We start from the raw sequence: 19188 nt of genomic DNA, 5'->3' as shown, positions 1-19188 counted from the left end.
GTAAAATTGTCCAGGATACTTAGAATGCAATGGCAGATGAGAGGTATTAATGCTTAGTCAGCTCGATTCCGGGGAGATTTTTAGCGATTATTGCCCAGAAAGGGCGCAATGCAAAGCATCAACATTAGTTTACTTAAATAAGTTTTTTTTAAGAAATATTTAAGAAACTTTTAAGAAAGATTGCTATTTTTTTGGAACATTTAGAGCGTTTCTTCAACAGCAATAGGGCAAAAATGTTAGTTGAAGAAAAAGTTTCTCCATTTATGACCGCAGAAAAAGCGTTATTAGTTTATATTTTTAGGAAATACAGAATATTTTTCAAAACTTATATGTCTTATGGTTTTACAGGTTGGTCCCCGGACATACATAACCGTCTTATTACATTATCACTACGGTGGTTAGAATAACAAATGCATTTTAAAAGTTTCTCCACTTACGGCCGGTGCTGCACATGCTGTAAGTTATACAGGGTGTTTGGTTTACCGATACACATCCGAAAGAGGGTGGTAGGTAAGATGATTGCGAACGTATTTGACCATATATACTATTATACAAAGTGTCACGCATTTCCAGATATCGCAATTTTTCCGAATTTTACCAAATTCGCCGTTTATTTCCGTGTAAGTTACAATAAAAATTTAGTAGAACATTTGTTGGAGGCTAGGGGTAACCACCACAGAGATGAGACGAAGATGTCGATGTTGTATCAGAAACGGTGGTTCCCATTTTGAGAATAATAATTAGTTTTAAGAAATTAGTATAATTTACATAATTAATAATTACTTATTAAGTTTTTATTCAATTTGTTAAATTGCTCTATGCGTTTTTTCTGCATTTTTTTTCCTTTTTTCCTTTTTTAATTACATACCCTATGGAGCATTAAGTCTGCGCCTTTCAATACATCATTGGAAAGAGCAATGGTCGAAGAAGTTTTTATAGATATTTGAACGACTCTTCCATTTGCATCTTTCTCTTTATTTACTTACAAAGTCAAGGTTTTATGTTAGAGAAATTCATTTTTGGAATTTTAAAGCATCACATTTTTTTTTTCATATGTAGGTACTACTGCATGGTAAAATACATAATCAAGTTTATGCGAAAACCGATAGAGTCACAACAAATGTTCTATTAAATTTTTATCGTAACTTACACGGAAGTAAACAGCGAATTTGGTAAAATTGGGAAAAACGGCGATATCTGCACATGCGTGACACTTTGTGTGATAGTATATATGGTCAGACACGTTCACAATCATCTTCCTTACCGCCCTCTCTCGGACGTGTATCGGTAAACCAAACGCCCTGTATATAAATTCACAATCAATCGACATAAATGTATTTATAAACACAACTTTATTAGAAACAACTGCCGCTTTGGTGTACTACGATGATCTTAACGGATTAAATGCTTAATATGAAGTCGTTCGGATATTTCTCCATCTCCACTAGAGTTCCTCATGGTAGCGAGAACGCTTCTTCATAATTGCAACAAAGAGATTATAGAAAGCGTAACCGCTAACAGAGACAATAAGGAATAACGTGAATCCAAAAACAACACTAAGAAAATTTCCATCTATAACACAAGAAGTGTCCTTTCTTGTAGGAAGCTGGGTTACATTGTTGGGTTTCCTGTCCGCCATCATTTTCTTCATCCTGTTTAAACGTTCCCGCAATTCGTCTACAGATTCTGATAAGTTGTCATTTAGATGTTCCTTGGGGTCGATGGTTTCGTGTAGTCCCGCTTTTCGAGTGCCAGGCAGTGTTTCCTGCGACTCTGCTGTGGACAAAAATGTTTTATACAGGGTGCTCAGAGAGGTCACGTCATTAACTCTAACGATTACAGGGAAGTCTAAATTAACGCCGATACATCATATATTTAAAATATTCCTGAGGTCTTCGTTACCAAGTTGTTCGCTCTCAAAGTAAGAAATTAAAAAATGTACTTTTGCTCTAAATTTTAACTAATTGTCATGGTAACAATGAAAGTTGAGCAGTTTAAACGACTCATAGTCGTGCTTATTTTCAAATGGAAAGAGACGTTTCGTATGTCTTCCTTATACAGGGACAATCGCATTTTCTCATTTAGACTCATTTATTTTTTTAGTGAGTTGACGAAATCAGCATTTTTTCATAATTTTCCTAAGATATACTTTGCCTTACTCCATATTTCCGCCGTTTTTGAGCAAATCGCCTTGTACCATCAGCATGCACCATGCACGCCCATAATTTCAAATCGAATGAAAACATCTGCACACTCCTCGTTGCTAAACTCCAAGACATTGTTAAGACAACCCATGTTGATGATATCAAACGTTAACTTGGACATTTTTGGTGACCCATACCATTTTTTATGGTAAACTGCTACTTTACTCGATTTCGGATTGTTAGCATGTTGACGTAATGGTAAAATGCGATTTTCTCAAAAACTATATGAAATCGATTAAAGCGAGATACGCCTTGGTCGAGATAAAATTACGAAAAAAATTAAACGAAAACTTCTTTTTTAACAATTCGGCACGAAGGAAACTGTCGCCCTGTATAAAGGGTGCTATTTAAATACTTGGCCCAACTTGAAGGGACGTCCCTATGGATGATTCTAAAGTGCAAAATTTATATAAACGTAGGCCCGGTAATGTTTTGTTTTCAAGATACAGGGTCTCATGCTATTTTTTCGAAATCGGGACATATTAGAAAATTTCTAAATGGCAAGAAGACACGAGTTAATCGATAGTGAAATCTGATAATGAAATTTGGTGACAGTTGCTAATGCAGTACAAAAGAATTCTTCAAGCCAGAAATTGTTTCCTTTTGTTGGTGGCGTGCCAGGGGTAAGGCCGGAAATTTAAGAAAAATCAAACAAGAAAAACTCTTTATTCAAACTGCACGTAAATAAATAAATAATATAATAGCACAAATAACAATAATAACCGTAAGTAACACTGCCAAATTTCAACAAAATCAGTTAAAGCGTTGTTAAGAGTTTTCCAAAAAAGATATTTTTTTGAAAAAGTTTAACACCCCGGATGTTGAAAACGAACCGTTGCCGCACCTGTGATCAAATGAATCTTTCCTCTTGGAATAACTCGAGGAATCACCCCTTGAAGTTTGGCCGCGCACTTAAACAACACCCTCTACATCGAACGTCTACATAGTCTCATAAACTGACAAATTCATCTCAAAAGCCAGCAAAAAAAAAACAAAAATATTTACCATGCTAATTTGGGTATGGTTACTTGGGTATCTGCAAGATACCTCGTGTATCTGCTAGAGTGTATTGTCGATAGCTTCAATTTGAGGGGTATGAATTGGGTTTACCTGCCCTAGGGACTGAGAAAAATGACCACTATAGTTCTGGCAGTTAGAGCATGCGAAAGGAAAATTAATAAAGGTGGACTTACACAAGTCCAAATAGTGTTTTGATTTGTGCATCCCGTTGAGCATCAACTCAGAAGGACGATAGAGAACTATTGATTAAAAACTGGACCGAAGTGGAAGAAAATTTAGGGAGAGATCAAAACGGCTCAAAATCATGCGCACCACGATGGAGTGGCGTATTCGTGAAATTCTCAGATTCTCGTCAGATCTGTGTAAAACTGTATAAAAATTTTGGCATTTCCGGGGACTCGTCGAGTGAAATATCCCATCAACATAAAGGTCTTTTCATTCATAAACATCTTTTGCCGTAAGTTCATCAGCATATCTCGATGTTCTTTTACTGCACATAATTGTTGTTTCACCTGGATGTTGTTCGTATAGGGACCAAGGCGTTTCAGCGATGTATTGATGTATCCATTTCCGCTATACATGGGATCTATGTTTTGTAGTGCAACATTAGATGTTTTAAATGTTGTCCGAAATCGTGATTTTTTTCGCTCGTCGCCAAAATTCGCGGACGATCGATGGAATTTATATCAGACAATGAGGAGTTTCCATTAATTCGTCTCGGCATAATTCGCACAAATTATGCTTCAAGGACGCTTCGACAATCGCCCCTTTTCGAGTATTCGATGTAAGTGTTACATAGCTGAATTATTGTAGATAGAAAATAATGGAGCTACCCCCCAGTATTATCCGAGATGTCGTCTGTATCGATCTTTTCGAGCTGTACCACTCGCTGGGCTTTAAACATGTGTTTTGTCCCACAGTTATGGTAAAGTCTGTTATAAATTAGTCCCTTTCTCAACTCTATTGACTTGTTATGGGATAAGTGAAGCTGCCCCCATGTTGAAGATACCTGCACGTTTTAAACAATGTGACCTCAGTGTTTCCCTAGCGTTTGATTATTGTGACTGCATTGTCAACATGGGTACGAGAGCTGCTGCATGTAAGCAACTTTTTTCTATCTCTTTCCTTTTCGCTTTCACTTGAAGTACCAACGCTCGTTATTGGGGATTTTTGGTATTCAGTTTTGAAAAATCTCGAAAAATCAATTTGATATCACCACTAACGTAAGCGTTGGACCTTTAAATTTACATGTAAATTGGACATCCCTCACTTATTGTATAGAGATTTTAATTCGTTACCAACCCCCGTCTCACTTATCGCCTCGCAAAACGCTTTAAAAGAATTTTATATGCAGTATCGGGCAAAATTCAATTGACTACCAGTAAACGTTAACATTTTTATGTGAATCCAAAAACTATTCGAAATAATAATTTAATTAAAAAAAGCTAATAATTTTTATTATAAACAAAAACATAAATTCTCAAAATCAATTGAAATACATTTACAAAAAGGGAAATTCAAAAATCAACAACAATATTATGCGACATAATTAAATTGAACGTCATCAAAAAATAGAACTTCCACGAGTTTGTCACTAAATAATCAATATTTCGTCCAATTTCCTTTATCGTCCATGACACCACGACATCTTTTCGCCATGGATTCCATCAAATTTGAGATTATTGTGGGATCAATAGATTTCCAAAAATTTTCAACTTCTTTCAAAAGTTCTTCTCCATTGTAGAATTTTTAAGTTCGTATATATTTTTCCACAACACCCTGGGAAATTAACCTGAACTAACCTCTGGAGGTTCTCAATCGGATCGAGATCCGGCGAATGAGCTGGCCACTGCAAAACATTAACTTTTTTATCATTCAACCGCTGTTTTACCATCAATAGATTTCCAAAAATTTTCAACTTCCTTGAAAAGTTCTTCTCCATTGTAGAATTTTTAGGTTCGTATATATTTTTCCACAATATCCTGGGAAATTAACCTGAACTAGCCTCTGGAGGTTCTCAATCGGATCGAGATCCGGCGACTGAGCTGGTCTCTGCAGAACATTAACTTTTTTATCATTCAACCACTGTTTCACGATCCTTGAAGTGTGTTTGGGATCGTCATCATGCTGAAAAACGTGTGATAATGGCATTTTCCAATCGGCATGCGATAACATCACTGTTTCCGATATATTACAGTACATGAAATGATCCATTTTCCCAACAATTCTGTGTATGGGACCCATACCCCAACCAGAGAGGGCGCCCCACACCATGATGTTTCCACCTCCGTGTTTCAGGAACTTGTAAACGTATCTAGAATCAAGCTTTTTCCCAATTGGACGATGAACATATTGAGATCCTTCAGTACCAATCAAATTGAACTTGCTCTCATCACTAAACAGCACCATTTTCCAGTCCTTTGCAGACCAATGAAGGTGAAGCTTTGCAAATATTAGTCTTACGTCCTTGTTTTTCTTTGATAGCAGTGGTTTTCGCGCTGGTCGATGAACACGAAGTCCAAATTCTACCAAACGTCTCTGGACCGTTCCAGAAGATAAGTCAATATCACCTAAATCCGCACATATATCAGTTGCAGGGTTTTTCTTGATTAACATTTTTATTTTTCTATCCAGTTTCACAGAACTTTTTGACGTCTACCTCCTCCCTTTAAATTGGACACAGTCCCTCGAAGACGGAAATGATTTATTCTAAGGGATAATACTTGTTTTGATAAATTAAACTGCTCACATATCAACTTCTGTGGCCGTTCCTTTTCATGAGCCTCAACAATTTTATCTTTCAAATCACTGGACAAATGTCTTCCTGATGGCATTTTGCACAACAAATATTATAAAAGTTGAAGAATAATATTTCAATAAAGCACCTCTGCATACTGAAATTGCTATGGTCAATTTAATTTTGTCGCCTTCCTCATCAACCAAAACTGATAAATCTTCCATTAAAAAAAATATTTCAATGATTCGGGTAAATACAAGAAATAATAACAATGAAGATATACAGGGTGTCTCTAAAAGGTGCTGAGAAAATGCTACCACAAATTCCTCAGGCCAAAACATGATGATCTAACCCAACTCACGTCAGTCCAAAAGTGAATGATTTCGGAGATACAGAGTGTCACAAGTTCAATGTAATTTTTTACGACGAATTAATCTTTGTACACACGAAAATCGAGGTCATTTTGAACATTTGTTAAAGGGATTTATTGTTAATTAATTTTTCGTTGATAAATCTTTTATTGATTGTTTTTACTAGAGAATAAAATTAACAATACATTTACTCGTTTTCGTAATTTTTGGTGTTACTCTTGTGGCAATGCAATACAGTGGTGTGTTTGTGTAAGAAATCAAGTTAATTGTCGTTTCAAATCGTGTTCGATCATTACAATGAATTTAGACTTGGCCATACACGAAATGAACTTTTTAAATCCAGATATCTCGCAAACAGTTGCTCAAATCAACCCTTACCACGTGTACCTTTTTTAGGTAAAAGACGTTGGAGAATAAGAAATTTTATTTAGAAGTAAAATACAGTGTGGCTCAAAAGAATTATTTCGTTTTAAATGTGGGCAAAGTGCCGCGGGTGGCGCCCCCTACATTTTACAATGAAAACGAAAGCAGATTTCAATTTGTCACACCGAAAAACCCCCCCTAGCCGAATATTGTGATTGCACACCAGTTATTAAAAAAATATATTTATGAAAAACTGAAACCAAATTCAACTTTTGACACTCTGCACCTCCGAAATCATCCACTTTTGGACTGAGATAAGTTGAGTTAGATCATCATATTTTAGCCTCAGGAATTTGTGGTAGCACTCTTTCTGCACCTTTAAGAGCCACCCTGTATACCTACTATCTAACCAACGAACAGGACCACTAGACAAAGTGGTCCTCTGCGTCCAGCGTCGATACATTAAGAAAAAGCTAATCAGACGAAATCTGAAAGTTTGCCGCTATGTAAATTGAAATAAATATCACCTTGCTTATTTCAAACCGAACACTCTGTATATTGGATTTCTAGAGGCATCTTCAAATTCCATGAGTAATTCATAAAGATGTTCTATTACGATTTTCTAGTATTGAAATATGACACGTTTTGCCTCTTCTACGGCTGTAACGTGGAAACTGCTCAAGTGAAAACGAAAATGATTTCACATCCACTTTGATCCTTCATCTTGCATGTGTTAAAATTTTCTGTAATTTTTACTTCTGTCAAACTTCCATGATTTAAATTTGTCTTGACAAGTTTAGGTAGGAAAGCGAAATTCGTTTAGTTCTGACTTTAACCATTCCAAAGTTACAGCCGTACAAAAGGGAAAAACTGTAATTTTCCAAATTTCAATACTTCGGAAGCAATGGACAATCGAAGAAAAGTGTATTAAAGGTGAATCTAAAAATGCAATAATATACAGGGTGGTAGTTTCGGCATTCACTTGCGACCTAACCGGGAGTGGCGCCATCCTCAAAAGATTTAAGGCTTGTTGCCCCCCGAAAAATTTCATATCGTACCAAAATTTCCTATTTATGGTTTCTCCACAATCGGCCGATGCAGTTGCCGGACGACCACTCTGTATACGCGTAGAACAGTACGGGCCACTATCAAAATGTTATCACGCCATTGTCTTATGGTCTTAATTTAAAAAAAATAGTTGTTCACTCTGCATTTCTGGCATCGTTTTTTCTGCATTTTAATATGTGGTAAAATCTATCTAAACACGTATAACTAAATAACCAATACAACTAATGAATCAGATTTGTTTATCAGTTACAGCCAAAATTCGCAGCCTGTATGACTACCAACTCCGTCTTATGCAGGGTATTCTACCACCCCCCTCTGGAGTTGACATAGCAAACACAATAAAATACTTCTCTCAGATTCTTTTAAGTACGTATCAAAATATGTGTGTTGTTGAGTGTTGAAATAGCTGTTATTAAAACTTGATGCAAAATAACCAGCTTTAGTATGCTATACACGGTGTCCCCAAATTAGATGGCCAAATCAGCGAAATTCTCATCCGAAAATAAACACGTACAGGGTGTCCATTTAACAGTTCTTCGGACTCCTGCAAGTTTATTTGTGATTTGAAAAAAGAACAAAAATTAAAACTACTAATTTGGATTATCATCAAAGTAATTGTTGGAAGTGTCCTGCCAAAATACAAGATTCCACCCTTCGTTCATGGGCTGCAGGACTTCATGAAAAATTTCGAGTGTATTTTTAATAGTTTGACAAACATTTACAATTTTTCAACAATTCACTACCTTGCCATTTTATCATATCCTTAGATCAATCGGGGCAAACATGGTTAGATATTTTTACGATGATTTCTTAAACTATTACTCTTATTAAAAGAAACCGAAAAGGTAAAAAAGTTAAGGAAAAACAGGAGAGCTCAAATGAAATTAATGAATAAAATCTAAAAATATCATAGGGAAATTCTAATGAAAAATGTTGAAAAGTACCACGGAAAAAGCAGCGCCCTGTATAGTATTTGAAATAATTATTATTACAATTTGTTCGTAATGCGAAAATTATTGTTACTATAAATTTTGAATAAATTATCTTTACAAATAACAGAGAAATCAATAAAAATAAATAAATAATGAAACTTGAACGCCCTGCAAACCCAAATGGAAAAAATTTAAGCCTTTACATGAAATTTCTATCTTAAAATAAGTTCAGGATTCGCCCATTTGAATTTTACCATCCATTAAGAAACATCCTGTACAGCGAATCAGTATTATTCTCGTTTGAAGATTTCGCTGAAATTGACATACAGGGTTCGCCATTACTAAGGCCTTGGTGCTTGGTGTCTTTGTATCAACATAAAATGTTTAGTACTGCACCCGTTTATATTGGAAAGCTGCACGATTTAATAATATTTTTGTTTATATACAGAGTCTTCAGTTTTCGCTGAGTAGCATAAAGTTCTACTTTTTTAAATAGCAACCCATAGTTTTTTTACGCGATTTAATGAAGCCTTAATTTAAAAGAAAAATTCATTGAAAATTTGTTTATTGATTTTAATTTAATTTAAATTGTCATACTTGAGCAATTTCTTTAAAAACGTATCATCAGAAATAAAAGATCGCAGAACTGGGGGTTTTTTTGAAATTTTGAAATTTGTTTTCGTAAATTAGTGAATGAAAGTCAGAGGTGCCCACAACAAAATGAGCAAAATTTCGAGTACTTGTTAAATCAATATCCTTTTTTTAATTTAATTTTTTTTTTTAATTCTTTTCCACCTTTATTTTATGGATATCTCCAAAGCTGTAAATGTTAGATAAAAAGATGTTGTAAATTAATAGAGAATTAAAAACTGCATTAAAAACACTTAAAAAAAAATCACGGTACCATTAAAAAAGAAATAATTTCAGCAATTTGGAAAATTTGAAAATTAGCGCTTTCATACAAAAAAATTTAGTGGATTAAAAAGTTTTTTAAAGTTTTTAAGTACTTCTGACTTTCATTTGTTAAACCGCATAAGCAAATTTCAAAATTGCAAAAAACACCAGTTTTATAATCGTTCCTTTCTGATGCTCTATTAAAAAAAAATTACTGTAATGTAGCAACGCCGCAATCAATAAATTCTCATATTCTATCTATAAATCTCTCTATCTCTCTATCTATAAATTCTCATATCGAGAATCTTCTGAATTAAAGCTTTATCAAATGGCATAAAAAAAACTATGGGTTCCTATTTAAAAAAGTATAACTTTATGCTGCGCAGCGAAAACTGAACACCCTTTATAAACAAAAATATTATTAAATCATGCAGTTTTCCAATACAAATGATTACAGTACTAAACATTTTATATTGACGTTTATACAAAGACACTAGGACCCGACGCCGGAGTAATGGCGAACCCTGTATAATTGTGCTGTGTGAGTATTTTCTGGCCCTGGTTCAAACCAACCTGTTGGATATATTTGCATTGTTTTAACATTGAAGCCGGTTTCAGACGTTCTTAAAGATGTTCCCAATTCGCCTTTCGAGCTATTAAAAGATCCAGAAATGGACGGAATTAGAATGGGCCTCTTTCCCAGCTTGGATTACAAAGGGCTTTATAATTCCATTGTACCTTTGATTGAAGTTGCTCCTCTGATAACGAACGGTCTTCATGGTAATCGTACACTGAGAAGATAAGGTGCGATTAGAAACGACTAGATCTTTTTTGCAGTGTTTGGCCAGGCGCTTCTCCACTGTCTAGGGTGTCTTCTGCCATTTTTAGATCACGACCTAATTGACAACCTTCCTTATTTGACTGCTTCGACTATAGCCGTTCTTCCTTCGAGTTTACACCAAGACATCATCAACACCCTCTGTTACTACATCCTTCCATTTACCATTAGTAAGTATACGCACTTTGGAAAAGTCTAAGGATACGTTTAAAATATCATGAAACACGTAACGAGTAATTTCAATTGTAGTTGACACTGTACTGTACAGGGTGGTCCGTATGTGGTGCCATATACTGAATAGGGTGTCAGAGGAGGTCATTCTGAACTGATTCAACCAAACACACCTATACCAAGTGTTACCGTTTTCCTGAGAATTAAGATTTTAATATTTTTTATTTTGACTGTGCTTTTCCACAATTATTGAAGTGCTGAAGAATCACAAGCCCTTTTAACACGAAAGTGTAGTAAACTTTTTTGTTATGTGTGAATATATTGTTTAAATAATTTAAGCCATAAAATCTAAAATGGTTTTTTTGCTTTCCTAGAACTTTTTAAACATGTCGTTACTGGTTTAAAGGGCAACAAAGAGTCAAATTCAAACGTGGATTTTAATGGAACGCTTAGGTGTGTGCTTATTCAAGTTTTTTAAAAGCTTGCCTAGGCAATGCTCTTTCACTTCTTATGGAAAGTATCTTGAGAAATGTTAGAAAAATTTGAGAAATTGATTTTTAAACCTTTAAGTATCCGTCAAGCGCATACGCCAAAACTTAAGCCAGCCATTTATGCGCTTAATAGATTTCCAGATATTCGAAATTTTTGGGTTTTTATCATTTTTAATGCAGTTTGCATTTTGGCATGAAATCGCTGGTACATGAACAGGAGATTCAAAATAAACAATATTTAATCGCCACAATTAATCAAGCTGACCAAAAACGAGAAATCCGGCCCGATATCACTACGCCAATGAGGAATAGAGGACGTAGGTGTGTTCAGAATTATAGTTCTCACTTTGAACATAATAAATAGATTATTAATGATTTATTGAGCTTTATTTGCGATATTTTTTTTGTTTTTTCAAAATCAACTAAAAAATCTCCGAATACTTCATTTCTTTATATTGAAGAATTAAATATTATTTTATAGTATTAATTGTTACTTAATGCGAATATGCAGACCATACTAAAAATTATAAAAGCCCAAAAACCGCGAATGTGTGGAAATCTGTCTTAAGATAATAAATGGCTAAGTTTTGGCGAATGCGCTTGGTAGGTGCTTAAAACTCTTTAGATCTATCTCAAAAATTGGACAACAACCACGGATAACTCTGCAGCAAAACGTCGAATAGAAAAATTGTTCAAATAAAAAATATTCATTTTTTGAAGGTCTACAAGGATAAAAAAATTGGAGTTGCCATTTGAAAAGAAGTTGCTCTTGAAACGACCTTAAAACGATATTTGGTTTAAAAGTCACTATCTTCATGATATGTCCCCTCTTCAACAGACAACTTTTGTTTGAAAATTTTTGCATACAACGCACTGTTTTTGAATAATCTTCAGTCACTGCTTCAAATGGGACGCCCTGTATAAACGCATACCTTCACTTTCTAATTAATTTTAGAAGAACTTCATTCGATTTAGGAAAATATCCTTAAACGTTTCCTACGTGTGTATTTACTTTCCATTCTTTGTGGATTAGAGATGTAAATTTAGATTGCTTATTTAGCTCGTCATGACCACAAACGAGCCGATATCTGTCAGTCGGTTTCTTCAGTAATAATGATGATCTTTCAATACTCCACGAACCCAGCGCATCACTGTCAACTTTTGGAGTGTCTAATGACTTTGAAAAAGAACATTCTCAAAGACATGCTTAACGCTATTGCTTACGGAACCTCAACTTCCCGGGCATCTGCAGCCAAACTATTGTTTTACTATTGGCCCACCTTCAATGCTAATTTGTTCGATCGTAAAAATTTAATCTGTAAATTTGCAGGTGGGTTATTTGGAGATAAATTTGAAAACTGTTTCTCGTATACAGGACTTTCTAGATCCATCATCCTTTGTTTGCCAAAGGAAGGGATGTCCGAATGCAGGTAACGCGGAGGCCGCTAAAGTTTGCTATAATCATTCTGTGGCCATAGAAGAATCAGTGGAGATCCCTCCTCCTTTATACTTGTGCATTGAGTGTGCCAACGTGGTTCATCGAAAGCACCCGACCCAAAGTTTCTTTGATGTGTTGCACCCCATGCAACAAGTATCCATGGTTTGCGAAAATAAAGTAGGTACACCTGCTAGAATGTTGGGATACCATCAAGGACTAATCGACGGTCATTTTAGAATTGCAGATCTACAGATAAATCAGCAATATCCATATGTTTCTCAACCGAATGTGCCTCTTACAATGGTAATCATCCAATTCGATATTGTGAACAATGTCACAATAACCGCCACAACTCGAGGCGAGGTGGGGATCATGTTGTTCACAAAGCCATTCCCCCAACATGGAACATGGAACCGGAAATGCAAACTTGTATGCTTGAGGCAATCGTTAGGTACCTATCTGAAGTTGATGCAAAATTCAAAAGACGATTTCAACGGGATTAAATGTTCGTCTTTTAGTTTATTAAAGGAAGCTAAAATACCTGAAAAAGAATTAAAAGATATCGATAAGCGAGATTTCGATGAAAGGATCGATAAATTGAAGGAAGGTAGAGATGGTAGAAGTCCCATTCCTTCACTGGACAATATCAGCGTAGAAGAGAGACAACTTTTGGGAAGGTATGGAGTTTGGCTGCTGGTGGGCCGTTGCAATCCCGACAGGAACGCGCAAACTGAAATACTCGGACGGCTTTTATCGATGATATTTCATTGGTTTCACATGACCGCATATTCATATGACGGTGAGCAAAATCCCTTCTCGAGATCTACGCATTACACGTATATTTACACAGGGCGATTCGTTGGGCGTGGGACATGACGAAAACCCGAAATAAAGGACACCGAAATATGACGGGTGGCACCGAGATGCCTTACGACAATGTTGCGCGTTTCAAAATTGCGTGGCGTTAAACATTGAAATTTTACTTTAAAATTCCTGATTAATTTTTTGGATTTTTGCAGCAACGACGTCAAAATTGGTACACCTAAGTGTTGTAAGATGCCCCGAAGAATGCCGAAAGGCGATACCGGGGTGAAGAGGTGAGGTGGGTAGGCGGGCGACTTAACGGTCGGTCGAATCTCACACTACCTGGCTGCGCATCTAAGTTAGGTGTCTTAAGAAGATTCCCACCTCCTCGCAAAAAAGAGGTTTTGTAAGGTACCAAATAAAAGTTCTAGTCCAATTTTTACGTAGCTCCTAGAGGGCGCCAGTTGCAACTCACCGCTTCGGTGTATTTGGTCATATTTTTTTACAATTGTAGTTAAAGTCAAATTCTATTCGATATGATGGAAAAGTGTCTATTTTTATTCAAAAACACATTCTCTTTTAGTCCCAATGTCTCTCTTCGTTTACGAGATATTTACCTATAAGCTAATTCGTGTAGTACCATTTTAAATCTTTAATTCATTGAAAAAAATTATGAGCAAATATGATCTCTCAATCATTAAAAAATTAAGGACCATTATCAAATGGCAAATAGGTCTTATTATAAAATCCATTTGAGCCATAACACAAATCATCGCGCGCATCTCTTTAAAGGAGAAGTTATTACACCTTGGCATTGTTATTTTTTAATTACAATTCTTTTACTTAAACAGAACAATTGACGGGAAAATAGCCTAATTACTTTGTTAAGCTAAAGTAACATAAGCAAGTAATGTGTTTCTACGCCAGTGAAGCGCAATCACCTCCGTTTTTGGAAGATTTGAAATGGTACCACTTGAATCAGTTTATGGGTGAATCCTGTAAACAAAGGGAACTACGCCAATTAAACAAGAACACCCTTTTTGATTGAAAACTGGTGTTTTTTCATTATACTGAATAGAATTTGACTTTGGATGCACACAAGAAGAAATATGACCAAATATACGGAACCGGTAGATTATAACTAACGCCCTCTAGGAACTGCGTAAAAATTAGCTCAAAATTCTTCCTTGGCATCTTACAAAACCTAAGTGAACCAATTATGGCGTTGATGTCTTCAAAATGCAATTTTTTATTAAGGAATTTAAAAATAAAATTTCAACGTTTAACACCCTGTGTTCAGGCCAGGAGCTTCCTGAGTTCCTGCCTAACAGTAGTGACTGCCTTACTAGGCACTCACAGAAAAATCCAAATACGCTGGCGGGGTCTTTTGCTTGAGTCGAAGGACCAGACGGGCTACCCTCATGAAACAATGAGGGTCCAAAGGTTCGAGAGGGTACAGAAACTCTGTTACATGAATCACACTAAATTTAATCACAGATTAGGTGAAATACAGAGTTGACTGGCGATTAGACTATTAACTATAATGCCCGTGAACAGATTTCTATTGCGACGAGATGCGTTAGAAGTTGGTAAAGTTGACTATTCTAACTGCGAAATCGGGAGAGTTGAGAAGTTGCAGTTAACGCTTCGGGATGAGAAGCGGTTCTGGTTCCTTTCCATTATTATTTATCGTTCAGAAGTCAGGGCATCGCGTGAGAACGATCTTTATGTTGGAATTTCTCCAACACCCTGTAATTCCGGTACACGCAACATTGGTATAACATATGTCGGGTCAAATCGTCATATATTGGTATCCCCCATCTCGCGTTTTGCTCTGTTCGATTTCCAACGAATCACCAAAAATCACAATCTCAAATCAAAAATTTCGATCGCTTCCAGGAAGAGAAGAAAGCGCCTTAGAGAGACTCAAAATGACCGAAGTTTGCGGATGGTTGAGAGAAATAAGTAAATCGCATTATGAACTTTTCGTATCGTGTCTTCTACCTCATCCACCGGATTACGCTCGAATTGGGGGCCATTGGTAAGAAAAACCTATGTATTCTCACATCAAAGCCGCACTACCGTCCATAAGCGTTTGACCACCGTCGTATTTTGCATTAAACAAAACTGACGATACAGTGTCTTCGAGCAAGCTTAATATTATTTATTATTTTATACAAACAGATATCGCAAATTCCAATCTCGAAATGATCTTCTAGTCGTATTTGGCTACAGCTATATCTTTTACTTTTATTATATATTTTTCTACCAACCTCATACAATTCGATGGAGAAAACCCTCTTTTTCTGTCTGGCAAGCAAAATTTCATAAATGATTTTTCATCTTTCGATGAGTCGTTCCTTCAATTCATGTAGAACCCATTCGCCCTCTTTCTGGATTTTCCCCAATGAGCGTACACGTTGGGAAATAGTTGATTGGGCAACATTCAATGCTTCTGCTAATGGTTTTAACGTTTGAGTGCAATAAATCTTGCATCTTCAAACTTCTTCGGCTGTCCTTGACGCTCTTCAATCAAAATCACCAGTTTTACAGCGTTTAAACCATCGCTCACAACTTTTTGGGGATTGAGCATGTCCTCCATAAGCTCCAACCAACAATCTGTGACTTTCAGCAGCCGTTTTCCTTAAATGAAAGAAGGTTGTTAAACTTCCCCGCAAAAAGTCTTTCTCTGGTACAAAACTCGCCATATTCAAAGCTATGAAAAACCATATTTGTGCACAATAACAATTAATATAATTAGCGTGCGCTTACCTTACCAAAACACCATAGATGTCGTAAGTGTATGGCAACAAACGTACTATTAATGCCATCTCTTGGCAAAATCGACATTATTAACTGAAACACCTAATTAAACCGAACATTTTTTAACAGCCTGCAAGATGCCAAAAAAATTACAAAAAAAACTTCTTTTTCCTTATGGATGCCACGTTGAATCCATAAACACTTCAGTTATTTTTTGTTTCTAAAATTGTTTCTCGTTCATTAAAAAAACACTTAAAAACTTTTAGTTTTCGTATCTTCCACATTTCCCGAATACGTGAAAAAGTGCGGACTTTTTGCCATATCAAGCAGCTTCTGCGCTCTTGACGAATGCGAGGTAGGTAATTGTCCCCAACGCTATTCTATGTATTCTAGGGATACGTTAGCGACAAAAACTACCCATTTAAAGGAAGGCTTGGATCGTCTCTTTTGTCTAGTACCATACGATGTAATTACGCAAAAGATTTGGGACTTCATAATGCCTCACTGGATGGAGGCCACAGTGGACGGTGTCCCCGAAAAAGATTTATCGGAACTTAAAATAATACTTAGCAAAATTTTGGACTCCGATATGAGCCCCCTGGGGTTCGACGCCAAGAGAACGTACCAATTTGTTGCAGTTAGATTTCAAAACACCAACGCACAGGTTCAGCAGCAAGCTCTCAAATGGCTTCAGGTTATTTCAAGTAACCACTAAAGTTTTAATTTTAATAAATTTTATACCGTATTCAGACTCTCACTTTGTTGGAAATATCCATTCCTCTGCATCTGATATTTTCCATATTTGGTGATGGTATCACCAGTATGAAAAAAGGAGATGGAAATAGTGAAACTATTCCTATTCAACAGCCCGTCCTAGAAGTTCAGCTTGTCCCAGTTCCAAAAAATGGCTGTCGAAGTAAGTGCTCCGGACGAAAGTCCACTAACCATTAACTCGTCTTTCGACATTCCAGCACCCGAAGATATTCGAGTGGGCAAAGATTCGATGAAAACTTCGATATCCGATGAAGAAAGCAGTAAATCGCAAATTGAATCCCAATTTGAAAGTAATTTGTCGTGTTGTATTCTGATGCTTGATATTTTGTTAAAACAGATGAAGCTTCAAGAAATAGACAAGCATACAGGGCTGAGTTCGTCTCTCTGCAAAAACGTATGCTCACTTTTGAAAAGCATGATAACAGCAGCTTGGATTAGCTCCCACTCGTGCTCTTCTAAGCCAGAATGTACTTATTGCGAGTGCAGCATAATGTGGCATCAACTCGCTTACGAACTCGTTATTTATTTGTCACCAGTTACCCTTGCACACCCCCCAGATGTAAGTCTTTACAGTTGCTTTGAAAAATCCTAATGACATACAATATTATCAACTAGCAAGTATCTAGTTGTCCGTTGACAATATTGATTATGTAGTTAAGTACATATTATTGTATTTTAGCCTCCTCCAGAGGCAGATTCCGATGAGAGTGTGAGGAAAAGCCCTCCTGAAAGCGATAAGAAAGAGAAACCTAGCGAAATAGTACTAAATATGCCTATACCAGATGTACCTTCGGTGGGAGGTGTACTAGTTCATATGCCGCACGTGTGTTCTGTACGAATACTAGATCGTAACTCGAACTAAGACTTCTAGCTTAGTTCCTTACATATCGTTCGTTCATCGCACGTACAATTGCTTAACAATATTGGAACAAGTTCGACAGAACCATTCAAAGTAATACCTGTACCTCCATTGATTTTGTCTTCCAAATCGACTTTTCACTTATGCTTGCAAAAAAGTAATACACAATACTGGGCCTTAATACAGGGTGTTTCGCATGTGATGACTTTAATTTCAGGGGACGATTGCCCTTCATATTTTATGAAAAAATGTTTCTATAAGCACCTATCCCAACTCTGAGCACTTCTGAGAAACGGAGAGGCAAAATTGCAATATACAGGGTGTTTCAAAACTGTAGGATCAACTTCTAGGGATTTTCCAGTGCAACAACAGAAGACCTCTGAGAATAAGGACCTGTATCCGCAAACGTCTGCGGAGAGCGCCACAGCCTTATGATGCGCTAAGACAGCTGCGTGCAAAATGTGTTTTATTGAATTTTAGTACGTTTCATTTTATTTTGTTTGGAGAAAATAACCCGACAAGCATTGTTCGACGTGTCGTCTTTGAACTTGAATGTACCTGTTAAGTATTTTTTACTAAACGTTTATCTTAGCCAAGACTGATGACAGAAATTTTGATCGTTAGTTTGACAAACTAACTCGTTAATTTTGAAAATTTTAAAAAGTTCGCAAAGTCGTCAGTTTTCATGAAGAACTACGCCCATCAAGAACTGGCATATGCAGCAACAAATTGCAACGCAAAAGCTGCTGCACAGCTTTATCAAGAACACTATTCCGCCAGACAACTTGCTGGGTCTACAAAAAGTTCGGTACGATTCATCGATGACTTATCGAAATTGGTACTTTGAAACCCAATGTTCATGATACAGATGCAGAAGGAACAGTAAGAACGTTCCATTTTGAGGAAAAGATTCGTCGCCGACTAACTGACGAACCTTAAAGTAGTTGCGCAAATGTGGCTGTAACATGATAGCGTGTCTGCATACTTTTTTGTTCAAATCTATCGCTATTTGGATCGTCAGAGGTGGTCCAGTTTGATAGCCCCCTAGGTTACCCGATCTAACACCCTTAGATTTCTTTGCGCGCAGACATGCAAAGTCTCTGGTTTATAAAACGCCAGTGGAAACAGGACAAGACCTAATTCCACGAGTCAGTGCAGCATTTCAAGTCGTTCCAAACGATTATCAAATTTTTAGCAAAATTTGCAGACACCGGGTACGTCATTTAAGTAGGTGCAATGAAGTTCCAGGAGGACATTTTGAACAATTGCTGAGGTGTTATTTTGTATCAACAAATTAAAATAAAAAATATTAAAACTCGATAAAACGCACTTTTGCAGGTAACCGTCTCAAAGCATTATAAGACCATAGCTCCTTAGGGAGACATTTGCGGACACGAGTCCTTAGACTCAGATGTATTCTACTAGTACACTAAACAATCCCTAGAAGTTTGATCTTTAATT

At 36.4% G+C, this 19188-nt stretch overlaps 2 protein-coding genes across 5 annotated transcripts in view; one reads left to right on the top strand and one right to left on the bottom strand.

Annotated features, from left to right (window-relative positions):
• Positions 1-1333: 1333 nt before the first annotated feature.
• Positions 1334-3518, bottom strand: LOC136347155 (uncharacterized). Its single transcript, XM_066296891.1, has 2 exons — positions 3398-3518; positions 1334-1776 (listed from the first exon to the last, which is right to left on the bottom strand). The coding sequence occupies exons 1-2, from the start codon at positions 3438-3440 to the stop codon at positions 1445-1447; spliced, it is 375 nt and encodes a 124-aa protein (XP_066152988.1). The 5' UTR covers positions 3441-3518; the 3' UTR covers positions 1334-1444.
• Positions 3519-3556: 38 nt separating this feature from the next.
• unc79 (UNC-79 domain-containing protein) overlaps positions 3557-19188 on the top strand; it is a 25696-nt gene continuing 10064 nt past the window's right edge. Inside the window, exons 1-15 of one of the 4 annotated variants that reach the window (XM_066296885.1) lie at positions 3557-3681; positions 3756-4008; positions 4145-4323; positions 8010-8129; positions 10208-10369; positions 10427-10597; positions 12150-12419; positions 12475-12704; positions 12764-12978; positions 13046-13326; positions 15231-15372; positions 16488-16788; positions 16845-17010; positions 17066-17427; positions 17548-17700. In XM_066296885.1, the coding sequence (XP_066152982.1) occupies positions 3899-4008; positions 4145-4323; positions 8010-8129; positions 10208-10369; positions 10427-10597; positions 12150-12419; positions 12475-12704; positions 12764-12978; positions 13046-13326; positions 15231-15372; positions 16488-16788; positions 16845-17010; positions 17066-17427; positions 17548-17700 (2862 nt within the window). In that variant the 5' untranslated portion in view covers positions 3557-3681; positions 3756-3898. Of the gene's footprint in view, positions 3682-3755; positions 4009-4144; positions 4324-8009; positions 8130-10207; positions 10370-10426; positions 10598-12149; positions 12420-12464; positions 12705-12763; positions 12979-13045; positions 13327-15230; positions 15373-16487; positions 16789-16844; positions 17011-17065; positions 17428-17547; positions 17701-19188 lie in introns of those variants that run through there. The other 3 variants (XM_066296888.1, XM_066296886.1, XM_066296887.1) reach the window with 3 other exon arrangements.

The sequence above is a fragment of the Euwallacea fornicatus genome, chromosome 26 (assembly GCF_040115645.1).
Source record: "Euwallacea fornicatus isolate EFF26 chromosome 26, ASM4011564v1, whole genome shotgun sequence".
Taxonomy (NCBI): Eukaryota; Metazoa; Arthropoda; class Insecta; order Coleoptera; family Curculionidae; genus Euwallacea; species Euwallacea fornicatus.
The sequence above is the reverse complement of the archived record's forward strand: the minus strand, read 5'-3'. Positions and strand labels throughout refer to the sequence as shown.